Below are 20792 nucleotides of genomic sequence, written 5' to 3' on the forward strand. Positions count from 1 at the left end.
AATTTAGTTCTTTGAATAATTATATTCATATTAGGAATCCAACCCAACAGAAATTAGACTGCTAAAAGATGTGGTTTTCTCATGGCATTAAGGCTGTGAAAGCAGGAAGCATGTTTTAATTGCTAAAACCCTATGCATATTTGTGATATTAAATGTATAATAATAAACTTAGTGATGTTGCATTCCATAATTTAATGAAACAATCAAAAACATAAACCTGTCATCTTCAAATTAAAGAAAAAAGTGAACCTGAAAGATCATCAGGGAAGAAATGAAGGACAAGAACTTTATTTTCCTTCTCAAACTCCAGTGATTTGACTCACATTAAAAACTTGACTGCAAGGAAAGAAATCGAGAGAGTAAAGTGGGAGGGCCATTAGCAGTTTCCAATGCCAACACCTTCTTGTAGAGGTGAGCCAAATGATGATGATGGTAGGGTCGTTTCTTCTCTCTTTCATCTGCTGTCAACATCTCATCATGAACAAGGTATAGTGTCCTAATTCTTTAGTACCATCAAGCTCTGTAAACAACAACACATCGGTCACTGTTGACAGCTAAACTGGACCTGCACGACTGATAATTATTATTCTGTGCTCCTCAGTTTCAGCTGCAGCATGCAGTGCAATGATAACCCAGTTTTACTCCTCCCCGGAAGGAGAAGGATCTTAACCCCTCTCTCGTAGCTCGACTGCTACAGACTCTAGCTGTGACCTTCGGTGGCTACATACTTGGCATTCATGCTCCAACAATAATTCAAGTTGATCTGGTGGATGGGAACCCTGACACCGGACTCTGAGTTGTGTGTGTCTGCACTACGTTTCCATGCAATAATGTGGAGAACTTCTGATTGCTTCGCGCTGGGCCCAATTGTTTCATCTTCTCCACCTCACCTCACCTCACCTCAGACTGTCATAATCTCTTATTTATCACGATGAATAATTAATTCATTAACCCATCGAACACTGGTAAGTATATTCAAATGTTTGCCTAGATAATTACAATATCTTACGTTGGAAGGGTAAACCGAGGTGTCTTGTAATGAATTAGTGATCTGAATTAGATCTGAGCACCGACTGTCGGTTTGTCTGGGTATGAGACAAGGACTCGTATCTTGGGGTGGAGTTAACTAGATCTTCTTCTTCTTCGCTTTTGGATTCCATTTCTTTGTTCCTTTCTACTGAAAGGGAAAGCTAAAAAGATGACCAAACGGTCAATCCCACTGGATCTCACGGGCGCCAATCTTTTGCAGATCTTTGACGCACTTACCAGCGGTCGCAGGTTGAAGGAGGAGGTGAAGATTTCTCTCGTTCCTGTGCTTCATTTCTCTCTGTGACAAGACGCTTCCTTTGGAGGATAATGTAATGACTGCAAGGTACGTAATGAGGAGGTTTGCCGTACACAAGCATTTAGGTCGTCGTCTGTCACATGCAAAGTGATGGTATTCTGCAGCTGCCAGTAGATGTTGTCTACCACTGAGTTTTTATACCTTTTCCTTGCACTCAGCCTGACATCCTGTGAGCCCTGCATATGAATTAACTCTTCCTATGTCCAAATGTGATCCAAATATCAAGAAATAAAGTTAAACATTAGAAAAATTGATATAAGAATTTATATTATTCTAAAATATAAACATAAACTAAAATTCCCTCCTTTCATGCTGTCGTTATTCGATGACTTTATATATATATATATATATATATATATATATATATATATTATATTTGTTTTATAGTTGAATTGTATAAGAAGAAAGCCATCCAACAACCAGGATAAACATGGATGAAAGGAATAGGGTTGATGGGAACACAAGGGGTCCGCCACAACCTTGTCGAGCCCCTTTTACTTCTTGATGCACTTCACATGATTCTGTGCACTACACCAGCAGAAGTGAGCTCATGAACACAGTCATGGCGGAGTTACAAAGCCAGCCACCTTTTGACCCTTCCCTCAAACCAAGAACTTGTCCTGACGTCTACTGAAATAATTGCTCTTTCCACACTGTTCTTCCATCTACCTTCTTCTTCTTCTCCTCCTCCTTCTCTTCCCCTGACTTCTGGAATTACTACTGCCCAACTTTTCCTCCCCTTTCCCAAACCTTTCTCCCACCTCTCAGACTGCAAGTCACTCTCCAAGGTCAACAATGCTGCCCTCCAAACCCAAGTGAGTATCCTCCCCTAACCGGATCTAAATGTGTTCCTTCCAGCTTGCCTCTCTTCTTTCACTGCAAATCATTCAGTGTCAGTGTCAATTGTGTAGTGGCCAGTGGTTGATCACTTAGTGTTCTTGTTTGATTGTGCTTGGAGATTCTTTGTTGCTTGCTTCTTACTGTATAATGGCAGCTCTGACACTAATTTCTGGAATAGATCCGCCATATTTGAAGCTTCCAACAATAAGAACACACAAGGAGCACTTAAGGTTAGCAGAACGAGCAGAACTGGATCTACCAAGCCGGACGCTGGATCCACTTCTCCCATGGCGAAGCAACCTTCTTCCATGTCAAAACCGCGTGTCTCTGTTGATCGGTCTCCGAGATCAGCTGAATCGAAGACTGCAAACAAGAACAGCACTACTCCTGACGTAAGGATTCTTCTGTTTTCGGTATTTAGTCCGAGTAATCCTGTGTTCCAACTGAGTTTTCGGTGGTGAATTTTGTTTTCGGTCTCAGAAACTTCCGCGGGCAGCCAAGGCGTTGGAGATGCAGGAGAAGTTGCATGCCGTGGAGAAGGACCTGAAGAAAGCAAGGGACCAGTTGGCTTCTGTCGAGCTAGAAAAGATCAAAGCTGTTGAGGAACTGAATGAGGCGAAGCAGCAACTCCAACAAGCTACTGAGGCGCAGAGGAGGGCTGAGGAGAGCTTGGGGATGGAGAAGCTCCGAGCCAGCGAGCTGGAGAAGTCAGGCAAACATGCTTCCTGGAAGAGGGAGGAGGAACTTCAGAGGGAAATCGAAGGACTTCGGAGCCGACAAACTCTTGATGCTTCTGCAATGAGTTCCATGGCGCAAGAACTCGAGAGGATCAAAGCAGAGCTTGTTGATGCCACCAATGCGAGAGAGCTCGCATTGACCCAAGCTGATGACGCAAAGAGAACCGCTGAGCTCTTGTCCGAGGAAGTCGGCCGTTTAAAGGCCTCACACGACTCCAAGCTGGATGACGCAAGCAAGGAAGCGACAGAGATGATCCAAAAGATGGATGCCGAGGTAAGTGCTATGCAACTCGAACTCGGAAGAGCAAAGGCAGCTGAAGAGAAGCTGGCTCAGATGGAAGCACTGGTCGAGAAGCTTCAGATCGAGGTGGCTGATGCTAGGAAGGGCAAGTCAGATGCATCCGAGCTGGTCGACGAGTGGAGGAAGAAGACAGAGATGCTGAAGGCTGATCTGGAAGAAGCATACCAGTCAGAGAAATCTGCGTCAGATTCCCTGGCGGCCATGATGGTACAACTGGAAGAGAGCAAGTCTCTCTTCGAGGACGCCGAATCCGAGATATCAACTCTCCGAGGGAAGATAAAGTCACTGGGGATCGAGGTGGCGAAGCAGAAGACCGACCTCGAGGAATCAGATCGGCAGCTCGATTCAGCGCAACAAGACGCAGTCAACATTGGGAAGACGGTGGAGCTACTGAAATTGGAGCTTCAGACTCTGGAGGAGGAGAAGCTGCAGGCAGTAAACAGGGAAAAGGTTGCTGCTGCGAAAGCTGAGAGCCTGACGGAGGAGAACGACAAACTCATCAATGAGCTCAAGATAAGCAAAGACGAAGGGGAAAAGGCCAGCAAGGCAATGGAAGGATTAGCTTCGGCACTGCAAGCCCTCTCCAGAGAAGCCCGAGATAAGGAAGAAAGGCTTCTGAGAACAGAGGCCGAGGTTGAAGAAGCTCAAGCGGAGATAGAGCAACTCAACATAGCTCTCAGAAACACCGAAGAGAGGTACGAGGTGATGCTCGACGAGGCGCGATACGATATCGTTTGCCTCAAGAAAATAGTCGAAAGATTCGAAGCCGAAGCGAGCAAATCAAGCAATGAGTGGGCTGCAAAGGAGCTGAACTTTGCCAACACCATCAAAGAGTTGGAAGAAGAAATTGCTGCCATGAAGGTTGAGATGGCAAGAATGGTGGAGTTGCAGAAAGCCGCTGAGCAGGCAACACAGGAAGCCAAGGCAGACGCAGCTGAGACGATGACTAAGCTAAGACAAACGGAGACCGGCGCGATGTGCGCTTACGGAGCAGCAGAGGAGTCAAAGCACGAGAGTTTGCGTTTGAGGGAAGCATTGTTGGACAAGGAAACGGAGCTGCAGAGCATCGCGCAAGAGAACGACGACCTCCGCGGGCAGGAAGCAGCGGCACTGCAGAAGGCCTCTGTCTTGCTCACACAGGCCACGGCCAAGAAGGTGGAAGGCCAGCATCTGAAAGGCAACGAGGAGGACGATGTGGCATCGGAGAGGGATCACGAGGAGGAATCGATCGACGACGACGACGATGATGATGAAGACATGGGATCGAATACGGATGGCAGCAGCATCAATCTGACGGATGGAACCAATGGGAGCACCGATGATGGGACTGCTTCCTCGCCCGCCAAGCAGCAGCAGCAGCAGCAGCAGCAGAGGAAGAAGGCATTGCTGCACAAGTTTGGGAACCTTCTGAAGAACAAGAACTTTTAGTCGGCTTTCTACGTTGTTTGGTGTTATTATTCTTTATGGGATGTGCATTTGGAAGAGTGGATGTGGTGTTACCGCTTTTGATGCTTGTATTTGTCCTATTAAAGCCTTGTCTTGGATTCTACCAAAGCAGCGTATTTAGCACTCTCCTGTTGGCGACTCCGGCCCGAACCGGCTGTCTCAACCGAGAAACTGGAAATCGGATCTTGATGTGGATGGTTGATTCTTGTACGTCCCATTCTCTTACTACAATCATGTCATCGATAGAATACTGGACAATTAAATGAAGAAGCGATCAAGTCATCCTCTGTTTCATCTGACACACAACTTTGAACAGATGGAGTCAAAGAAGAAGAAATAGATTGATTCTGGGCCTGTATTGGCGCTTGCAACAGTAGCATTCGACAAAAGGAACCCAAAAAGATGGGTTGATCTACCTTGGGTCAAAGAGTTCAGAAAGCTTCAGTCCAAAAGCTTACATTGGCTTTTCCTATACCTTCACTTTCATGATGTCAACTCCCATCAATTTAAGATCAAAAGCAATAGACAACATGAAACAGTGTCATTCATGTCTCAACATGCAAATAAGATGACAGATAGCCCGTAATTTCTACATCACTGATCCATGAAATATGATATTTAATTTCCATGAGCAATTTGACTCCGGTGTGCTCATCCTAAGGGTGCATCAGGCCATGGCGACATGACTGCGATGACAGATAACATTAGTGAGTGACACATGAGATCAAAGATGGAGTAGCTCACTCTAAGATCTCTTTCCAGCCGAAATCATTGTCTAAGTCATCCAGGTTTAGGGCATCCCAGTCCTCAAAGGATGTACTAATAGATCCCTCGAGAGAGGTGGTCTCACTCCTGCTCATGTTTTCTGGAGAGACTGGATCCAAGGAAGCTGTAGAATTCGAGGTGGGGAAGACACAAGTAGCTGTGCCACAACCTTTATGCTTCACCGTACTTTCCCAGCTCAAATCATCTGCAGGTGCCGGAGCAGCAGCTACCGCTTCTCCACCGCCCACGGAAAGGCTGTTGGCCAAGTGCTGCAGACCCTCTCTCGAGGCCGTGGGCGTCAAACTCTGCAGGATGACGAGGCTCGAGAGCTGGCGGATCAAAGCTAAGACGTCGTTCGGTCGATGGTTCCTCGGAGAAGCAGGTGCAAAGAGGCGGAGCAGGTCCAGATTTGGAGTGGCACTGCAGGTTAGGAGCTGAACAAGGTTCTGCATCAACTGCAACTTGATCAAGTGTGCAGCATCTGCCTGCTGCTGAAGGGAGTTATCCAGGGAGCTCGTCAAGCTTCCCAGGTTGGCCACTGTCAGTAAGCCGGGCATGGTCGCGAGCAGATTGAGGTCGGTTCTTGGCTGATGCGTCATGGGGTCGATGCCCACTTGGAGGAGCTTCTTCCTCATGTTTGTGTTCCAATAGTTCTTGATCTCGTTGTCGGTCCTCCCAGGTAGCCTGGTGGCGATGGCCGACCACCTTCGAGTCAAGAAGCCAATAGAGAACCATTCGAGACTGCAATCTATTGCTACCAAACAAGGAAAGAAGATGAAACGAAGGAATTAACAGGAGTTATATATACTTGTTTCCGAGGACAGCATGAAGCTGAAGTATGAGCTTCTCCTCTTCGTCCGTGAACTCCCCCCGCTTGATATCGGGACGGAGGTAGTTCGTCCACCTAAGCCTGCAGCTCTTGCCGCACCGGTTGAGCCCCGCAAGCTTCGGCAACCGCCGCCAATTCCCCTGCCCGTGCTTCCCAATGTAGTCCTTCAGCTTCTCGTCCTCCTCCGGCGTCCATGGCCCCTTCTTTAACCCGAACTCATCGCAACATGGTGGCCTCCCCATGCTTCCTTCCTATGAGAGTAAGAGAGAGAAGAGAAGATGTCCAACTGGGTTTCTTTGCCTCGGAGGGTGACGGGGTTTTATAGGGGAACCATCTTCTCTGATTCCAACTAAAACAACGTAAAATAATAGCATAGAAAACAGTCTTCGAAAAGAGGGTCTAAGAAGACTGCAAAGGATTGATATTACGACAAAACCCACGTACGTCATTGCCCATGCAAATAATCTAATGCATGCATGCGTTGTACGCAGCATCCAGTCGAACAGGGATCCATGTTTAAAGATATGAAACAGGTCTAAGGACTCTCGACGTACTCCGGTTCTATAACAGGCATGCAAGAAAGGAGCTGCAGGAACTCTTCTCCCTCGTGCATCACACAAGTAGACTAGAGTTAGGGTTAGGGTTCGAGGCGGTGGGACCCAGGCGAAAGGAAGGCCACCTAATTGGCACAAGTTGGATGAATCATTTAGAGTGGACCGCCGGAGGGAAAACTGTGGTTTATGCCCACAGAAACACGCATGGTTTTGTGAGCAGAGGAGTCAGCATGACATGGTTCCGCTGGAAACAGTTCTGTTTATTGGATTCTAATCAAACTGGATCAATTCCATATATGTTTCTATCAATTGGTCTGACACATACATAGAACTATAGTATCCAAATAACTAATGACACAACTAGATTACATGTATGTGTACATGTTTCGGTCATCTTCATGTTGGTTCAAGAAATCATTCAGCTTAAGCTCCCAACTCAGGGCTTATGGAAGTCTTTAAGGATTCTTCTTCTTCTTCTTCGTCACTGTCACTGCCATAATCTCATGCACTCGATTATTATTATTAGTGATTGGTTAAGGTTCCTCAATCAGCAGCTTTTAAATATCTAAGCAACTTGGGAAGGTGAGCAAATAGGTGAGTGTAGATTTTGCAAGGCAGCATTTTTCATTGAGTCATTAAAAAAGAATGATGTCTGAAGTTCAAAAATTCGCACTTATTATTTCAGAAATTAAAATCCTCATGGTGTTTGCACATGCTATAATCCATCAAAAAGTGGAACAAGGTTTCTTCCTTGTGTTTTGATGGTTAGAGTTGCAAATATTTTTCAAGCTAATTTAAAGAACAAAGAATAAAATTGAAGTATGGAAATACTTTTGATTATAGAAAGAAATAATAAAAATAATGATTTATTTTTCTACAAATGTTTGATCTTCGTGGGGAGAAGAGGCAATACAAGAAAATACTCTAAATACTCCTGAATTTTTCTCTAATAAATTTAAAGAGGATGAAAAGGATGATGAAAATTTTTCAAAATGTTAGGTCATGCAAATCTTGTGTTCATTATTTTTATATAAATATTTATTATTTATGTTTTTTTTACTTTTAGTATATTAACTTGAATTTGTACTTTTACTTTTTTTTGGAGAATAATTTAGGTATAATCATTCAAAATCTGTGTTTTGTACCACTAGCTTTTAGTTAAAATCTTTGATGCACTGATCCATTGCTAACAATCATAAGATAATCATTTTCTTCTAGCCAGTTTTTATTATATGCACAGCTATAATGTGAGTGGAGAACAGGACACTGACTGTCTTCCATGACAATAGCAGAAGGACATGGGGAGGGGGAAGCAAACTTGGTAAAGAGGATTGCTAACTAAGTTTGATAGATCCTTGTCGACCAATGCAAAGAATTGAGAATCTTTCATCAGTACAGATTTGGAATCGATGTATATATGAATACTGTTGTCAGGCATAAGTTCGTTGAGAATTGGTGGTATACGAAAACCAAGTCTTTCTTGGGGTTTGACTTGAGGCAATGTTGCTTTACATGTGTTCTTGACATTGCGGATGTAATGGATTATCTCGAAATAAATAGATGTGAATTTTCAGTTCAATCTCACATCAAAAGTAAAAATAACTCGAATGATAGGAGTAGGAAATAAAGATCATTGGATTGGACTTTATACACACAATGTTAACATTTGATTTTATATTAGTTTTTGACTCTTTATCATTAACATAATGAGATCTATAAGAACTAGATGAGTTTACAACCATTAATTTGAAATAAGAATTTCATGTTGATGGTTTACACTCACTAATTTAATGAGTAAATTATTTCATTAAATTGAATTGTAACAAAGGATATTAGCTAGCTCCAACCTATATAATAAAAGATTCGTATCTATGGCAGAAGACATGCCATTAGATGGTACTACTGACCTTATATAAATCACATCAAGTTTGTATCATGTGATAACGGGTCCATTCAAAAAATATTTGCATGCCCTAAAAAAGGTCAAGTAGAATGATGAAAGTGGGAACAAACGATACCTCATACATTATGTAATCTATCAAAAGTATTCCGTGTCCTACTTTACCAAGGAAGAACTTTGACATGAACAATCATACTGAAAGTACACGTTCTCGATAGAATACTTCTTGTTTCAATAGCATAGTCATGTTATATATATATATATATATATATATATATATATATAGAGAGAGAGAGAGAGAGAGAGAGAGAGAGAGAGAGAGAGAGAGAGAGAGAGGAGAAAGATTAAAAATGAAAACAAAAATTTTAGAGATTAACAAGCTAAAAATATATTAAAAATTAACATGGTTAGGTAAATATATGTGTACATCGAAGAAAATTAAATTCTTCAATACATACGATCAATTATATGGTCCTTCAGTTATCCCCACTCAAGTATGACTACCTCTTGTTTACCTCTTAGGTAGATCACTTTTTCAACCATTTCTAAAAACCTCATCAATTATAGTGTCTTGCTCCTTCATCTCACAAAGATCCTAAAACTAAATATATATTTATATAAACAAACCCTAATTCACTAAAGAGTTTTAGTTTAATTAGGACTATCGAACTAATTTACATATAATTAGGACTCATAAGGATACTTATCAACCTTAATAATCTCCATCTTAGTAAGTATTTTTTTTCATTATGTGTCTTTTATAGAAACTAAACTATTGCCTTAAAAAATTAACAATAACTACACAGACTGAATCAATTCATGATCGAACAGTTGATTCTAATAAGTTCACCCATGCATACTGTATAGTTGAAATTGAATCAATGGTGCTACTTGATTTTAGAGAGAGATATCAATCTCACATTTTTATCATTAGTAGATTTATTTTCCCTCATAACCATTTGTATCCTAGAAATCATGAATATCTTTCATTTTTTGCACTATAAACGAAGCTCATTGCTATAAATACCTACCATCCCCTACACATGCAATATATCTTTAGTCCTTTAAGGTCTTTAGTTTACTTTCTTTTAGACGGTACAATTCTTAATATAATTTTTTTTATTAGGACCTTAGTAACTTTTAGAACTCTATCTTTTACCCTATAATCATAATATTGAAAATCTAAAGGACTCAGCGAAATTAGATTCTTTCTATTTAGAATCTAAAGCACTACTTTATTAATTGTTATACTATTACACTTGCTAAAGAAGTCCTAAGATGATGTGTTTATCATTAAATATTTTATGCTTATGATTTTGAAAGGTAGTATATATATGATAAGATGCATGCTTATATTCATATACTTATTGAGTTATCATTTATTATAGACTCTATTTTGTGGGTAGGATACTAGTATCTCACTCAAGTAATAGGTAAGGATGTAAGCATGTGTAAGCTTATGCAAAGGCAAATATGGATGATAGCTTATGAGTATTTTTGCATATATAAATTTTGAACATATTATGTATGTGTGTTTTCTTTTGATTAGATGTTTATAACAGGTGGCAAAAATAAAACTCTATCATTTTATTTAATAAATTTGTATGTTTTAAGATTATCTATTTTTTCAGTATACTGATAGTAATATTAAACTAAAATGTGATATCCTATTTTAGTATGGAACTAGAGTAGGATGTTATAATAAATTCATATATTTTAAGATTATCCATTTTTTCACTATAGTGATAGTAATAGTAAACTGAAATGTGATATCCTATTTTAGTATGGAACTAAGTGTAGGATGTTACAATAATAAAATGTGTCTGATTGATCATTTACAACCTATAAAGATTTAAAGGCTATACTTTGACCCTTGTTGACCTCATACTTAGGATAATGATTCATCAACAAGTTGGGGTTAACTTGAATAATATTTGTTGGAACATAAATAATATAAATTGTGTATCTATTAGTAGTTGTTAATAGTAATTTAGACTATTGTTATTATAGATTTTAATCGTTCAATGTATCATAATTCAAAACCAATTTCGGTTCAATATCAAAACTTATCGTAAGCTTCAGTGTCAAGTAAATAGTTAGATTTTCTACAAAATTGCATTGCATCAAGGCATGTTTCAATGCTGAAGTTAGTAGATAAGTTTAGAGGATCAAAAAATAAAGTATAGTACTAGTCAAAGAGAGCTCTCAAGTGGTGCTTTATATTGGTTTCTAGTAACGAGGAGTGGTCGAGTGTTGCTCAAACTTAAAAAGTTATCTGAATAATCGAACATTAACGTTAGTGCAATTTGCATTGTATTAAATTGATAGTACGATTTAAATAATATATCAATTGACAAGACACTCGAGTTGATATAGTATCGACAATGATGTGACGTTTAATCATCTATGTCTTAGACACTCTTATCAATTGTCAACTCAAAATGGGAGTGTTAGTTCTACCTGACTCGATCTTCCAAAAGATAGAAATGCTTGGATCCCATATTTGAGACGAGAGGCCACCCAACTTGATGTTCGTAATGTGAGGTTCCTTTCGATTCGGAGTTCCAACGAAAATTATGACATGGAGATTCTTATAAAGTCATATAAAACGTCTCCTTCGATATTTAAGCTAAATTTTAATCAAAGTTATTGACATTCTTGAAAAGATCATTATTTTTATAATTTCTTCATGTAACATTCAACAACTTCGAAATATTAAGTTAAATATTTCATTCTTAATGTAAAAGCGTTTTGGTAAGATGGATTGATTAGGGTTCGTATGTTAGACATTGTGAAGTAGATCCGTATTCAAGAAGAATAATTATTATAAAGTCATGATTTACGATTTAGTATGATACATTAGGTTTTATATTTGCATAAATTATTTAGATCAGCACTTGTGAGAGGATCTCAACTTTTCTAGCTATCGATTGTGTTATATCACATACCAGTCTTGCTATGTTTTATCCATTGTTCTATATAGCACATTATTGAAGCCTTTTAAGATGTTCATCATGCAGTTTAGTATTTTTGAAATTAGAAGTCAAGTTCCCATCATCATGCAGAATAATAAAGATGCAATATGAAGTAAGAATCAACTAATGGTGAGATAATATGATTGAAAATGATCAAGTGGTGTGTTCAGAATATGATCTTAGAGAAGAGCAGCAAATGCCCCTCACTTGTTGTCTTGACAGTCCACATGATAAATTTTCCTATTGGAATAGTATTTATTAGTAGATATGCCACTTGAGGAGGTGATTAATGAAAGTATCTTTGTCCTCCTTGTCTAATTCTAACGAGCAATTTACCATCTACATCATTTATCATGCATAATTTTGCAAAGATGCCTTGGATATTCTTCTCATGCATGCGTTTTGGTTGTAGGTTGTGACATAACATAAGGAGTATTATTCCTCATGAATTATGTTCCATGATGTCTACTGTAGTAGCTTTGGCGATGTCGCCCTACATATGTTTGATAGAGTTTTTATTGCATTAGATACATGTTATTTTGTTCCTTTTATTATCAAAAACATTATCTTCATTTCATATTTGATAGTTAGTGGATATAAATTAATTTTTGAGAATAATGGTTGTTCGATATTATTAGATGATGAGATCATCACGAAAGGAACATTGTATAATGGTTTATTTATGCTAGACACTGCTCTATATATCATGAATGTTTACTCCATTACCCATCTTGAGGTCCATCTCGCCTCTCTCTAGTCTCCTAGGTCTTGCCAGAATCTACAACGAATTGCATATATGATAAGCACTACCGGTATCCAATACCCATGTGTTATCATAAGAGTCTGACAAATGGAGACTGATCATGAATATACCTGAAGCTTCTCCAAGCTTCTGTTTCGCCCTTTCTGCAAGGTACTCTTTGCAGTTCCTCTTCCAGTGCCCATCTTTGCCACAGTGGAAGCACTGGCCTTTGTCCTTTGCTGGGACTTTCTTAACAACCTTTGCTTTACCTGGTTTGCCCTTGCCCTTTCCCATCTTAAGGGACTTTTCTGCTTTCCTTTTCTTTATAGTCTCACTAGTGTAGAGAACCGACTTCTCTTTCTTAATAGTACTCTTTGCCTCCCTCAACATATTAAGGAGCTCTGGAAGAGTCACCTTAAGCTTGTTTATATTAAAATTCATTATGAATTGTGAAAAGAAATCTAGTAGGGACTGAAGCACAATGTCCATACATAAGTTATCCTCTAGGACCATTCTTAGTCCTGTGAGTTTTTCTATCCACTCAATCATCTTTAAGACATGGTTCTGAACCAGTGTCCCCTTAGTCATAATAGCACGGAAGAGGCTCTTAGATATCTCATATCGCTAAGTCCTTTCCTGTTCCTCAAACAATTTACGGACATGTATGAGAATGGATCTGGCATCCATCTTTTCATGTTGTCTCTGTAACTCAGGAGTCATAGAGCCCAACATGTAGCACTGAGCAAGAGTGGAGTCATCAATGTACTTCATGTAGCGAGCGATCTCAAGGAATATGATCTTATCAACCAATTTAGACTCACCCTATGAAGAACTTTTTCCTTTTTATGGTGTATTAACACATGATATGTTTTGAACCAATCAATTAGTTTGATGATTATAGTTTGACAACCAAAATTATAATCCTTTAAACTACCACTTACTTGATTAAGACTTAATATATTACGAGGAATCTTAGCTTTGATATAGTGATACACCCTTTGGCTTGCCAGTTGTGAGAGCTTATGCTCAACTTGAAATCCTTTGTTTGATTGGGATGTCAACTCTTTTCAATAAAATATTTATCGAACAAAAAATAATATTGAATAATGAGAATATCATTGTTGAGATGTTTAATAAATAATATAGTGTCAATTTTAGTTTTTGAAAGATTATCTTGAATCAAGAAAAGAATAAATCCATAAGAGTTTGTTATAAACCATTGAAAATCTTAGACAATTTATAAATATGATCTAGATAAAGATTATTTTCAAACTTAGGTGGTTGTTCAATATAAACTTTTTCTAAAATAAAATTATTAAAAAAAATACTTTTAATATTTATTTAATTTTTTTTAAATTATGAAATATATATAGGTAATGAACATTCTTATAGCTTCAACTTAGTCACAAGAGTAAAGATTTCTACATAGTATTTTTTTTTAGTTGAAGTCTTTGGTCGCTAATCTAGACTGATTTCAAATCATGACATCGTCTTCATCTTACTTAATCTAAAGACTCATTTAGTATCAATTATAAAATAAAAAATAGGTTTAAAAATAAGTGATTAATCTTTAATTATTTTAAATTAATTTAGCACTTCATACATTGTCAAAATTTATAAGTTATCTTTAAGAGTATCATTAATGCATTTGGATTCAATTTGAGAAGAAAATTAATATTTACATAATTATCTTTAAAAAAGAATGAGCTTGAATATCTTTGATGTGTCCTCAATAATTGGCTCCCAGCATTTATATACTTTTATTCTTTGGTCAAAATTATATTGAAAATATATTTATCTAAGTTGCTTAGGGAATGAGGAAATTTTTTTTAAAATTTAATTTTTCAAGTTCAAAACAATAATCATCAAAATCATTTTCAATGATTATGGATCTTTTATTGAACACTTGATAAACTTTAAAATTACCTTAATTAGATTTAACATCAAACCTTCATAATATATCTTTGTTATTCAGAATAAAGTATATTACAATAAAAAAAATAAAATATTAATAATTAGGTTTTTATTTTTTTATTACTCATAAAATTTTTTTAGTAGATAAGATTTTATAAGGACCCTCTTTATGACATGACATGTCATGTTAATGATCAATCAATCAATCAAAAAATATTTAGGTATATTATGTTTATTAAGAATGTTTCTTATCATCTCTTGTAAACTCATATTTTTTTTCTTCTAACAATATTATTTTATTATAGATTTTTTGCATAAAAAAGTTATTGTTATACTTATTTAAATCATAAAATTATTAAAAAATCATAATTTTAAGATTAACCCCACGGTCACTTCAAATCGAGATAAAGGATGACAACACATGCAGCGAAATTAGATTAATTTTGATGATGTGGTATAGACTACTCCATTATATGCACTAAAGTAATTTATAATCGAGATTGATGTTGTGTTTGGTAACTCATTTTTTATCTTATATAAAAGTGATAGACGCATCAAAATTAGATTGATTTTGTTGAAGTGGTATAGGCTACTCATATATGCACTAAAGTGATTTTTAATTGACTTTGATGGTAAGTTTTCTAACTCCTTTCCTATCTTATATAAAAATGATAATCTCATATAAATCAAGATAAAGGATATGAACATGTGCATCGGATTGATCTTGATGATGTAGTATACACTACTCTATTATATGTACTATAGTGATAGACTCATGGAGGTATAAACCGAGATAGAGGATGACAATATGTGCAACAAAATTAGATTGATTTTAAAGATGTATTATATGCTAATCCATTATATACACTAAAGTAATTTTCAATTGGAATTCAAATTCATGTGATGGACTCATTAAGATACAAGAGAAGAGGATGACAACATCTGAATAGAGATTAGATTAATTTAATGATATGATATCTGCTACTCCATTATATGCGTAATTTAAGTGATTCACCAGTAGAGAGAGGAGTTATAATCTCTTTCGCATCCTATATATTTATCGTTAATAATAAATCTTGAATATACTTTCTTTGTGATAGGAAGAGACATGAAGATGTAAATGTTGCTTCCACAAAGTAGCTTAAAGTTCCTAGATTTTTGATGGAGAATCGATCGGCCAAGTATTTTAGAAATGCCTAAATCTTCAAAGGATCATTTCCTATGATAATAATATCATCCACATATACTAAAAGATATATTGTACTTCTATTGTGCTGGTAAATGAATAACGAGGTATCAGACTTGGAATTGATGAAGCCAATTGAGGTCAAAAACAAGCCAAGCTCGGTATACCAAGCCCTTGGAGCTTGACGAAGTCCATAAATAGCTTTTTGAAGTTTGCAGACATGCCTCAGATACTGAGGATGAACGAAACCAGGAGGTTGTTGTATAAAGACATCTTCAGTAAGTGACCCCTGTAAAAAGGTATTGTTAACATCCAATTGTCGTATGTGCCAGCCCTTTGAGATGGCCAAACTCAAGATAAGATAGATTGTTATGAGTTTAATAATGGGAATAAATGTCTCTATGAAGTCGACACCAGGTTGTTGATGAAACCCTTTAGCGACTAGACGTGCTTTATATCTAGCAATGGATCCGTTTGGGTTCCTCTTAATTCGAAAGACCCATTTACACCCGATGATATTTTGTATATGATGAAAGAGTACTAAGATCCATGTAGAGTTATGGAGGAGAGCATAATATTTGTCACATATGGCTTTACGCTAGTGAGAAGATTTTTGAGCTTGAGTGAATGTAGTGGGTTCACTGGCCTCAGTGGAGGAACTTGTTATAGCATGTAAGTCAAGGACTTGACGTGGTTTAAAAATACCACTTTTGGAGCGTGTTGTCATTGGATGTCTAAGGGGGATGGAAGTGGTAGATTATGTTGATGGTATAGCCAAGGGCGAGTCACTATCATGGACCGGGCCAACCGTCGACACGACAATGTCATTAGGTCTAGGAGAAGGTAAAGCCAGTGGCAATGTTGCCGAGGGTATTACTTCATTAATAGGAGAAACTTGTGAGGAAGGGAGTGGAGAAATAGAGGGAGTGAGAATCTGTTGAACCGGAGTAATGGTAGCATGCGGATCTTGAGGGTAAGGACTGGACGGTGTCATTGGAAGTTCGTGTGATGAGATCAAAGGGATATTCCAGTGATGTATGTTTATCGGAGTAACCTACATAGTAGGATTGTTTTGAAAAGGAAAGACAGACTCCTCAAAAATAACATGACGTGATATAAAGACTTTTTTAGTTTGGGGTTCATAGCATCGAAAAGCATTATGTTCAAGAGAGTAGCCTATAAAAGTGGAAGGCTTAGATCGTGGTGTTAGCTTATGTGAGATATAGGGACGGAGCCATGAATAACATAAATAGCCAAAAACTTTGAGTTTATGAATTTTTGGAAGCATATGGAATAATTTTTCAAATGGTGACTGGTATTGTAAGACTGGAGTGAGCATACGATTAATATGATAAACTACAGTTTGAAAAGCTACTGACCAAAAAGGTGGTGGCATGGATGCTTGATGTAGAAGGGAGAGACCAGTTTCAACGATATGCCGATGTTTGCATTCGGTAGAGCCAACCAATTGGGGAGTATGTGGGGGTAACTTGAGGTGTTGTATGCTACAAGTGAAGAGACAGGATGTGAGGGCTTGATATTCGCCTCCGCCATCAAAGTAAACTGTTTTAATAGAAGATTGAAAAAAATTCTCGACCAACTTTCGAAAGTTGGTAAATACTGTGGAAACATCAGACTTATGGTGGAGAGGATATAACCATATGTACTTAGTAAAATAGTATACAAAAATGACATAAAAGCAAAACTTATCAAAAGAAGGAATTGGGGCAGGGCCCCACACATCGGTCTAAATGATTTCAAATGATTTAGAGCAAGAAATGGAGGTTGTCCCAAAAGGTAGTTTATGACTTTTATTGCAAAGACAAGCATCGTAATGATTGACAATGCTATTGATTTTCAATGTAGGAAGAGAATAACGAGAAAGTAATTTTTACTGGATAAAAGGGGAGAGATGACCAAGACAACGATACCATACATCAACCAGAGCTGCGACTGAAGAGTGAGCAATAGGAAGGGTAATTTGCGAAGTGGATGGTCACTCATAAATGTTATCTTTATTCTGGCCCTAGACGAAAGATGCCCCTGTGCTTAAATCCTTGACAAGAAAAAACTTACGAAAGAATTCAATTGAGGTATTATTTTGTTTACAGAATTGAAAAACAGAAATGAGATTTCTTTTAATGTGAGGTGCACACAGAACATCATCGAGTATAAAAGTTGTGGTAATTGAACTAAGCATTGAGGAACCAGAATGAGTAATAGGAATTCTTTTACCGTCACCAATGATGATATCTTCATTCTCGTCATAGTTGTTGTGGATGGACAAGTTTTGAAGATCAGAGGTAATGTGATGAGAGGCGCCCGAGTCCATAATCCAATTAGGTTGGGTAGGAATTGGAGTAGCCATGAAATTCACTTGAGGCCACTGTGATGGAGCAGGGAGTCTGGGGCGAGACCGATAGACTTTTGTGGAGTGTTCGACTTTATCACATAGTTGGCAAACGACTCATTGGTGGCTTGTGAAGTCAGGACATGATGGCTAAGGATTATGAAAGTTACCACCTTGATATGGATAAGGGGGTTTTGGTCTGGGCCCCATAGAGCTAGGAGGCAGCTTAGCCAGATCGTTGTTGATGTGCTTATTGTACTGGTTACTCTTCCTCTTAGATTTTTGATTAACCTAAGCTGTAATAGGTGATCCAGGCAACCTATCATCACGCTTCAAGTACATCTCATAGTCGATCAACTTATCATAAAGTTCTTCGAATGATATTGGTGAGTCGCATACCCGAAGTACCGCTGTCAGTTCTTTGTACTCGCCTCCTAGGCCATTGAAGGTATGGATTAGGACTTCTTCATCACTGAGAGAATGATCTATCAAAGCTAAGTCATCGATGATAACTTTGATATTGTGTAGATAATCAGTAATAGTACTTCCCTTTTATTTCATTTTCATCAGATTAGAGAGAAGTCCGAGCATGCGAGTACACGAGCAATTTGCCAAAGTTGTTTATAACTTGCTGTTAGTTTGGCAAGTCCCATAGTCCCACATCGGGAAAATCAGACTTGTTGTCTCGTCTTGGAACTATAAATAAGGGCCTGAGCTTTGATGTTAGACACACCACGAGAAGTACCACAGACACCACAAGAAGTACAGCAGGCATCACAAGAAAACCTGCTTATGGTTTGAAGTCTTCTTGTTTAGGAAGCTGAAGGTGTTTTATGGCCTAGGAACATTTCCTAAGGCATTTGTAAGTGTCCCTCTTTTATAATAGTAATTTGCTCCTCTTTCTTCCATGGATGTAGGTCAAAGTCATTTGACCGAACCACGTATATCTGGTGTTCTGGTGTTTTTTTTGTTCTTGTCGCTTTTATTATTTCCGCTTTATTGTCTTTGTTGTGTTGCCAAAATTACCCTTTAGTAAATATCCTGGGGCTAGCTCTAACAAACTGGTATCAGAGCCTGGTTCTGGGATCTTTTGACAACAATGACAATATCAAAGATCGTTGTTGAGAAATTCGATAGAAATGTCAACTTCGACATGTGGCAACTCAAGATGGAGGCCATTCTGGTTCAAGACGGAGTTGATTTGGCACTTCAGGGTGCTGAGAACATTCCAGATGGTACGTCAAAGGAAGATCTTGCGGGTATGGATAAGAAGGCCCGATCCAGCATCATTCTAAATCTCTCTGACGAGGTTTTACGGGAGGTAGCTACGGAAACTACGACTAAGAGTATGTGGGACAAGCTTAAAGCCTTGTACATGAAGAGGACAGTGGAGAATCGTCTCTACTTGAAGCAGAGACTGTATATGCTTCGGATGATTGAAGGTACATCTATACTCTCGCATCTTGATAAGTTTGATTCTTTGGTTATGGATTTGGAGAATATAGATGCAAAAATTGATGATGAGGATAAGGCTTTGTTGCTCTTGTGTTCTCTTCCCCAATCTTTTAAGCATTTCCGTGATACTTTGATTTATGGAAAAGAAACAGTTTCGTATCAGGAAATTAAATCTGCACTAAAATCTAAGGAGCAAATAGACAGAGATATCACTGGGGAAAGTAGAGGAAATCAGGCTGAGGGTCTGGTTGTCAGGGATAAAATGGATAAAAGAGAATTTGACAGTAGTAGATCTAAATCTAGATCTAAATCCAGACATAGAAATTTGGAATGCAGATATTGTCATAAAATGGGGCACATTAAATCTGATTGCTTTAAATTGAAAAATAAATTAAAGCAAAAGGAAAAATTTGTTGAGAAAACTATTGAATCCGCTGAAGTTAGTGTAGCATCTGATGAGAATTTTGGAAATATTTTCTTTGCTACTGATGACAGGACAAAGTCTAAAAATGAATGGATTTTAGATTCAGGTTGTTCTTATCACATGTGTCCCAATAGGGATTTGTTTTCCACATATGAATCTTGTAATGGTGGAATTGTTTTGATGGGCAATAATGCCGCATGTGATGTTGTTGGTAGAGGAACAATTCGAATTAAAATGCATGATGGTATTGTGAGGACGCTCACTAATGTTAGACATGTTCCTGATTTGAAAAAGAATCTCATCTCTTTAGGCACCCTAGAGGCCCTTGGGTGTAAATACACAGCTGAAGGTGGAGTTATGAAAGTTTCTAGAAGTGCTCTTATTGTTATGAAAGCTTGTAGGTCTGGTAGCTTGTATATTCTGCAGGGAACTACTGTCACAGGTTCAGTTGCAGTTTCGTCATCATCATTGTCTGATTCTGACATCACCAAATTATGGCATATGCGTCATATGAGAAATATTCGACCACCACAAAGGTATGCAAATTTGGTTGCATATGCTTTGTCTGTTGCAGAAGAAACAAGTGAAGTTGGTGAGCCTACTTCCTATTCAGATGCAATTTCTTGTGATAATTCCGCTAAGTGGTTGATTGCTGAAGGAAAAGTCCTTGTTCAAAAAATTCATACGAAGGACAATCCAACTGATATGTTTACGAAGCCTCTTCCGGTTTACAAGTTCAAGAAGTGCTTGGACTTGGTTGGTGTTCATTGTTGGTGATTGCCCGTTGGGGCTTTTGTGAAGAAGGTGGAGCAAGTTTTGTTGGGACATGCCAAGGTGGAGATTTGTTAGTTTGGCAAGTCCCATAGTCCCACATCGGGAAAATCAGACTTGTTGTCTCGTCTTGGAACTATAAATAAGGGCCTGAGCTTTGATGTTAGACACACCACGAGAAGTACCACAGACACCACAAGAAGTACAGCAGGCATCACAAGAAAACCTGCTTATGGTTTGACGTCTTCTTGTTTAGGA

At 38.1% G+C, this 20792-nt stretch overlaps 2 protein-coding genes across 2 annotated transcripts; one reads left to right on the forward strand and one right to left on the reverse strand.

Annotated features, from left to right (window-relative positions):
* The first annotated feature begins 1876 nt into the window (after window positions 1-1876).
* LOC135628785 (WEB family protein At5g16730, chloroplastic-like) lies at window positions 1877-4825 on the forward strand. Its single transcript, XM_065135690.1, has 3 exons — window positions 1877-2160; window positions 2364-2577; window positions 2666-4825. Exons 1-3 carry the CDS (start codon window positions 2141-2143, stop codon window positions 4649-4651), a joined length of 2220 nt encoding a protein of 739 aa, XP_064991762.1. The 5' UTR covers window positions 1877-2140; the 3' UTR covers window positions 4652-4825.
* Window positions 4826-5094: 269 nt separating this feature from the next.
* On the reverse strand, window positions 5095-6537 carry LOC135628613 (transcription factor MYB41-like). The gene is made up of 2 exons (XM_065135378.1): window positions 6243-6537; window positions 5095-6139 (listed from the first exon to the last, which is right to left on the reverse strand). Exons 1-2 carry the CDS (start codon window positions 6503-6505, stop codon window positions 5410-5412), a joined length of 993 nt encoding a protein of 330 aa, XP_064991450.1. The 5' UTR covers window positions 6506-6537; the 3' UTR covers window positions 5095-5409.
* Window positions 6538-20792: the final 14255 nt, after the last annotated feature.

This window comes from Musa acuminata, chromosome BXJ3-1 (assembly GCF_036884655.1).
Source record: "Musa acuminata AAA Group cultivar baxijiao chromosome BXJ3-1, Cavendish_Baxijiao_AAA, whole genome shotgun sequence".
NCBI classification, from domain to species: domain Eukaryota; kingdom Viridiplantae; phylum Streptophyta; class Magnoliopsida; order Zingiberales; family Musaceae; genus Musa; species Musa acuminata.

Excerpts from the sequence above, each read along its gene's own strand:
- LOC135628613 (XM_065135378.1), bottom strand. The coding sequence starts at position 6,505 with ATGGGGAGGCCACCATGTTGCGATGAGTTCGGGTTAAAGAAGGGGCCA. Across the intron at positions 6,140-6,242 it reads CATGCTGTCCTCGGAAACAA|GTGGTCGGCCATCGCCACCA; the intron begins GTATATATAACT and ends CTTGACTCGAAG.
- LOC135628785 (XM_065135690.1), top strand. The coding sequence starts at position 2,141 with ATGCTGCCCTCCAAACCCAA. Across the intron at positions 2,161-2,363 it reads ATGCTGCCCTCCAAACCCAA|ATCCGCCATATTTGAAGCTT; the intron begins GTGAGTATCCTC and ends TTTCTGGAATAG. Across the intron at positions 2,578-2,665 it reads AGAACAGCACTACTCCTGAC|AAACTTCCGCGGGCAGCCAA; the intron begins GTAAGGATTCTT and ends TTTCGGTCTCAG.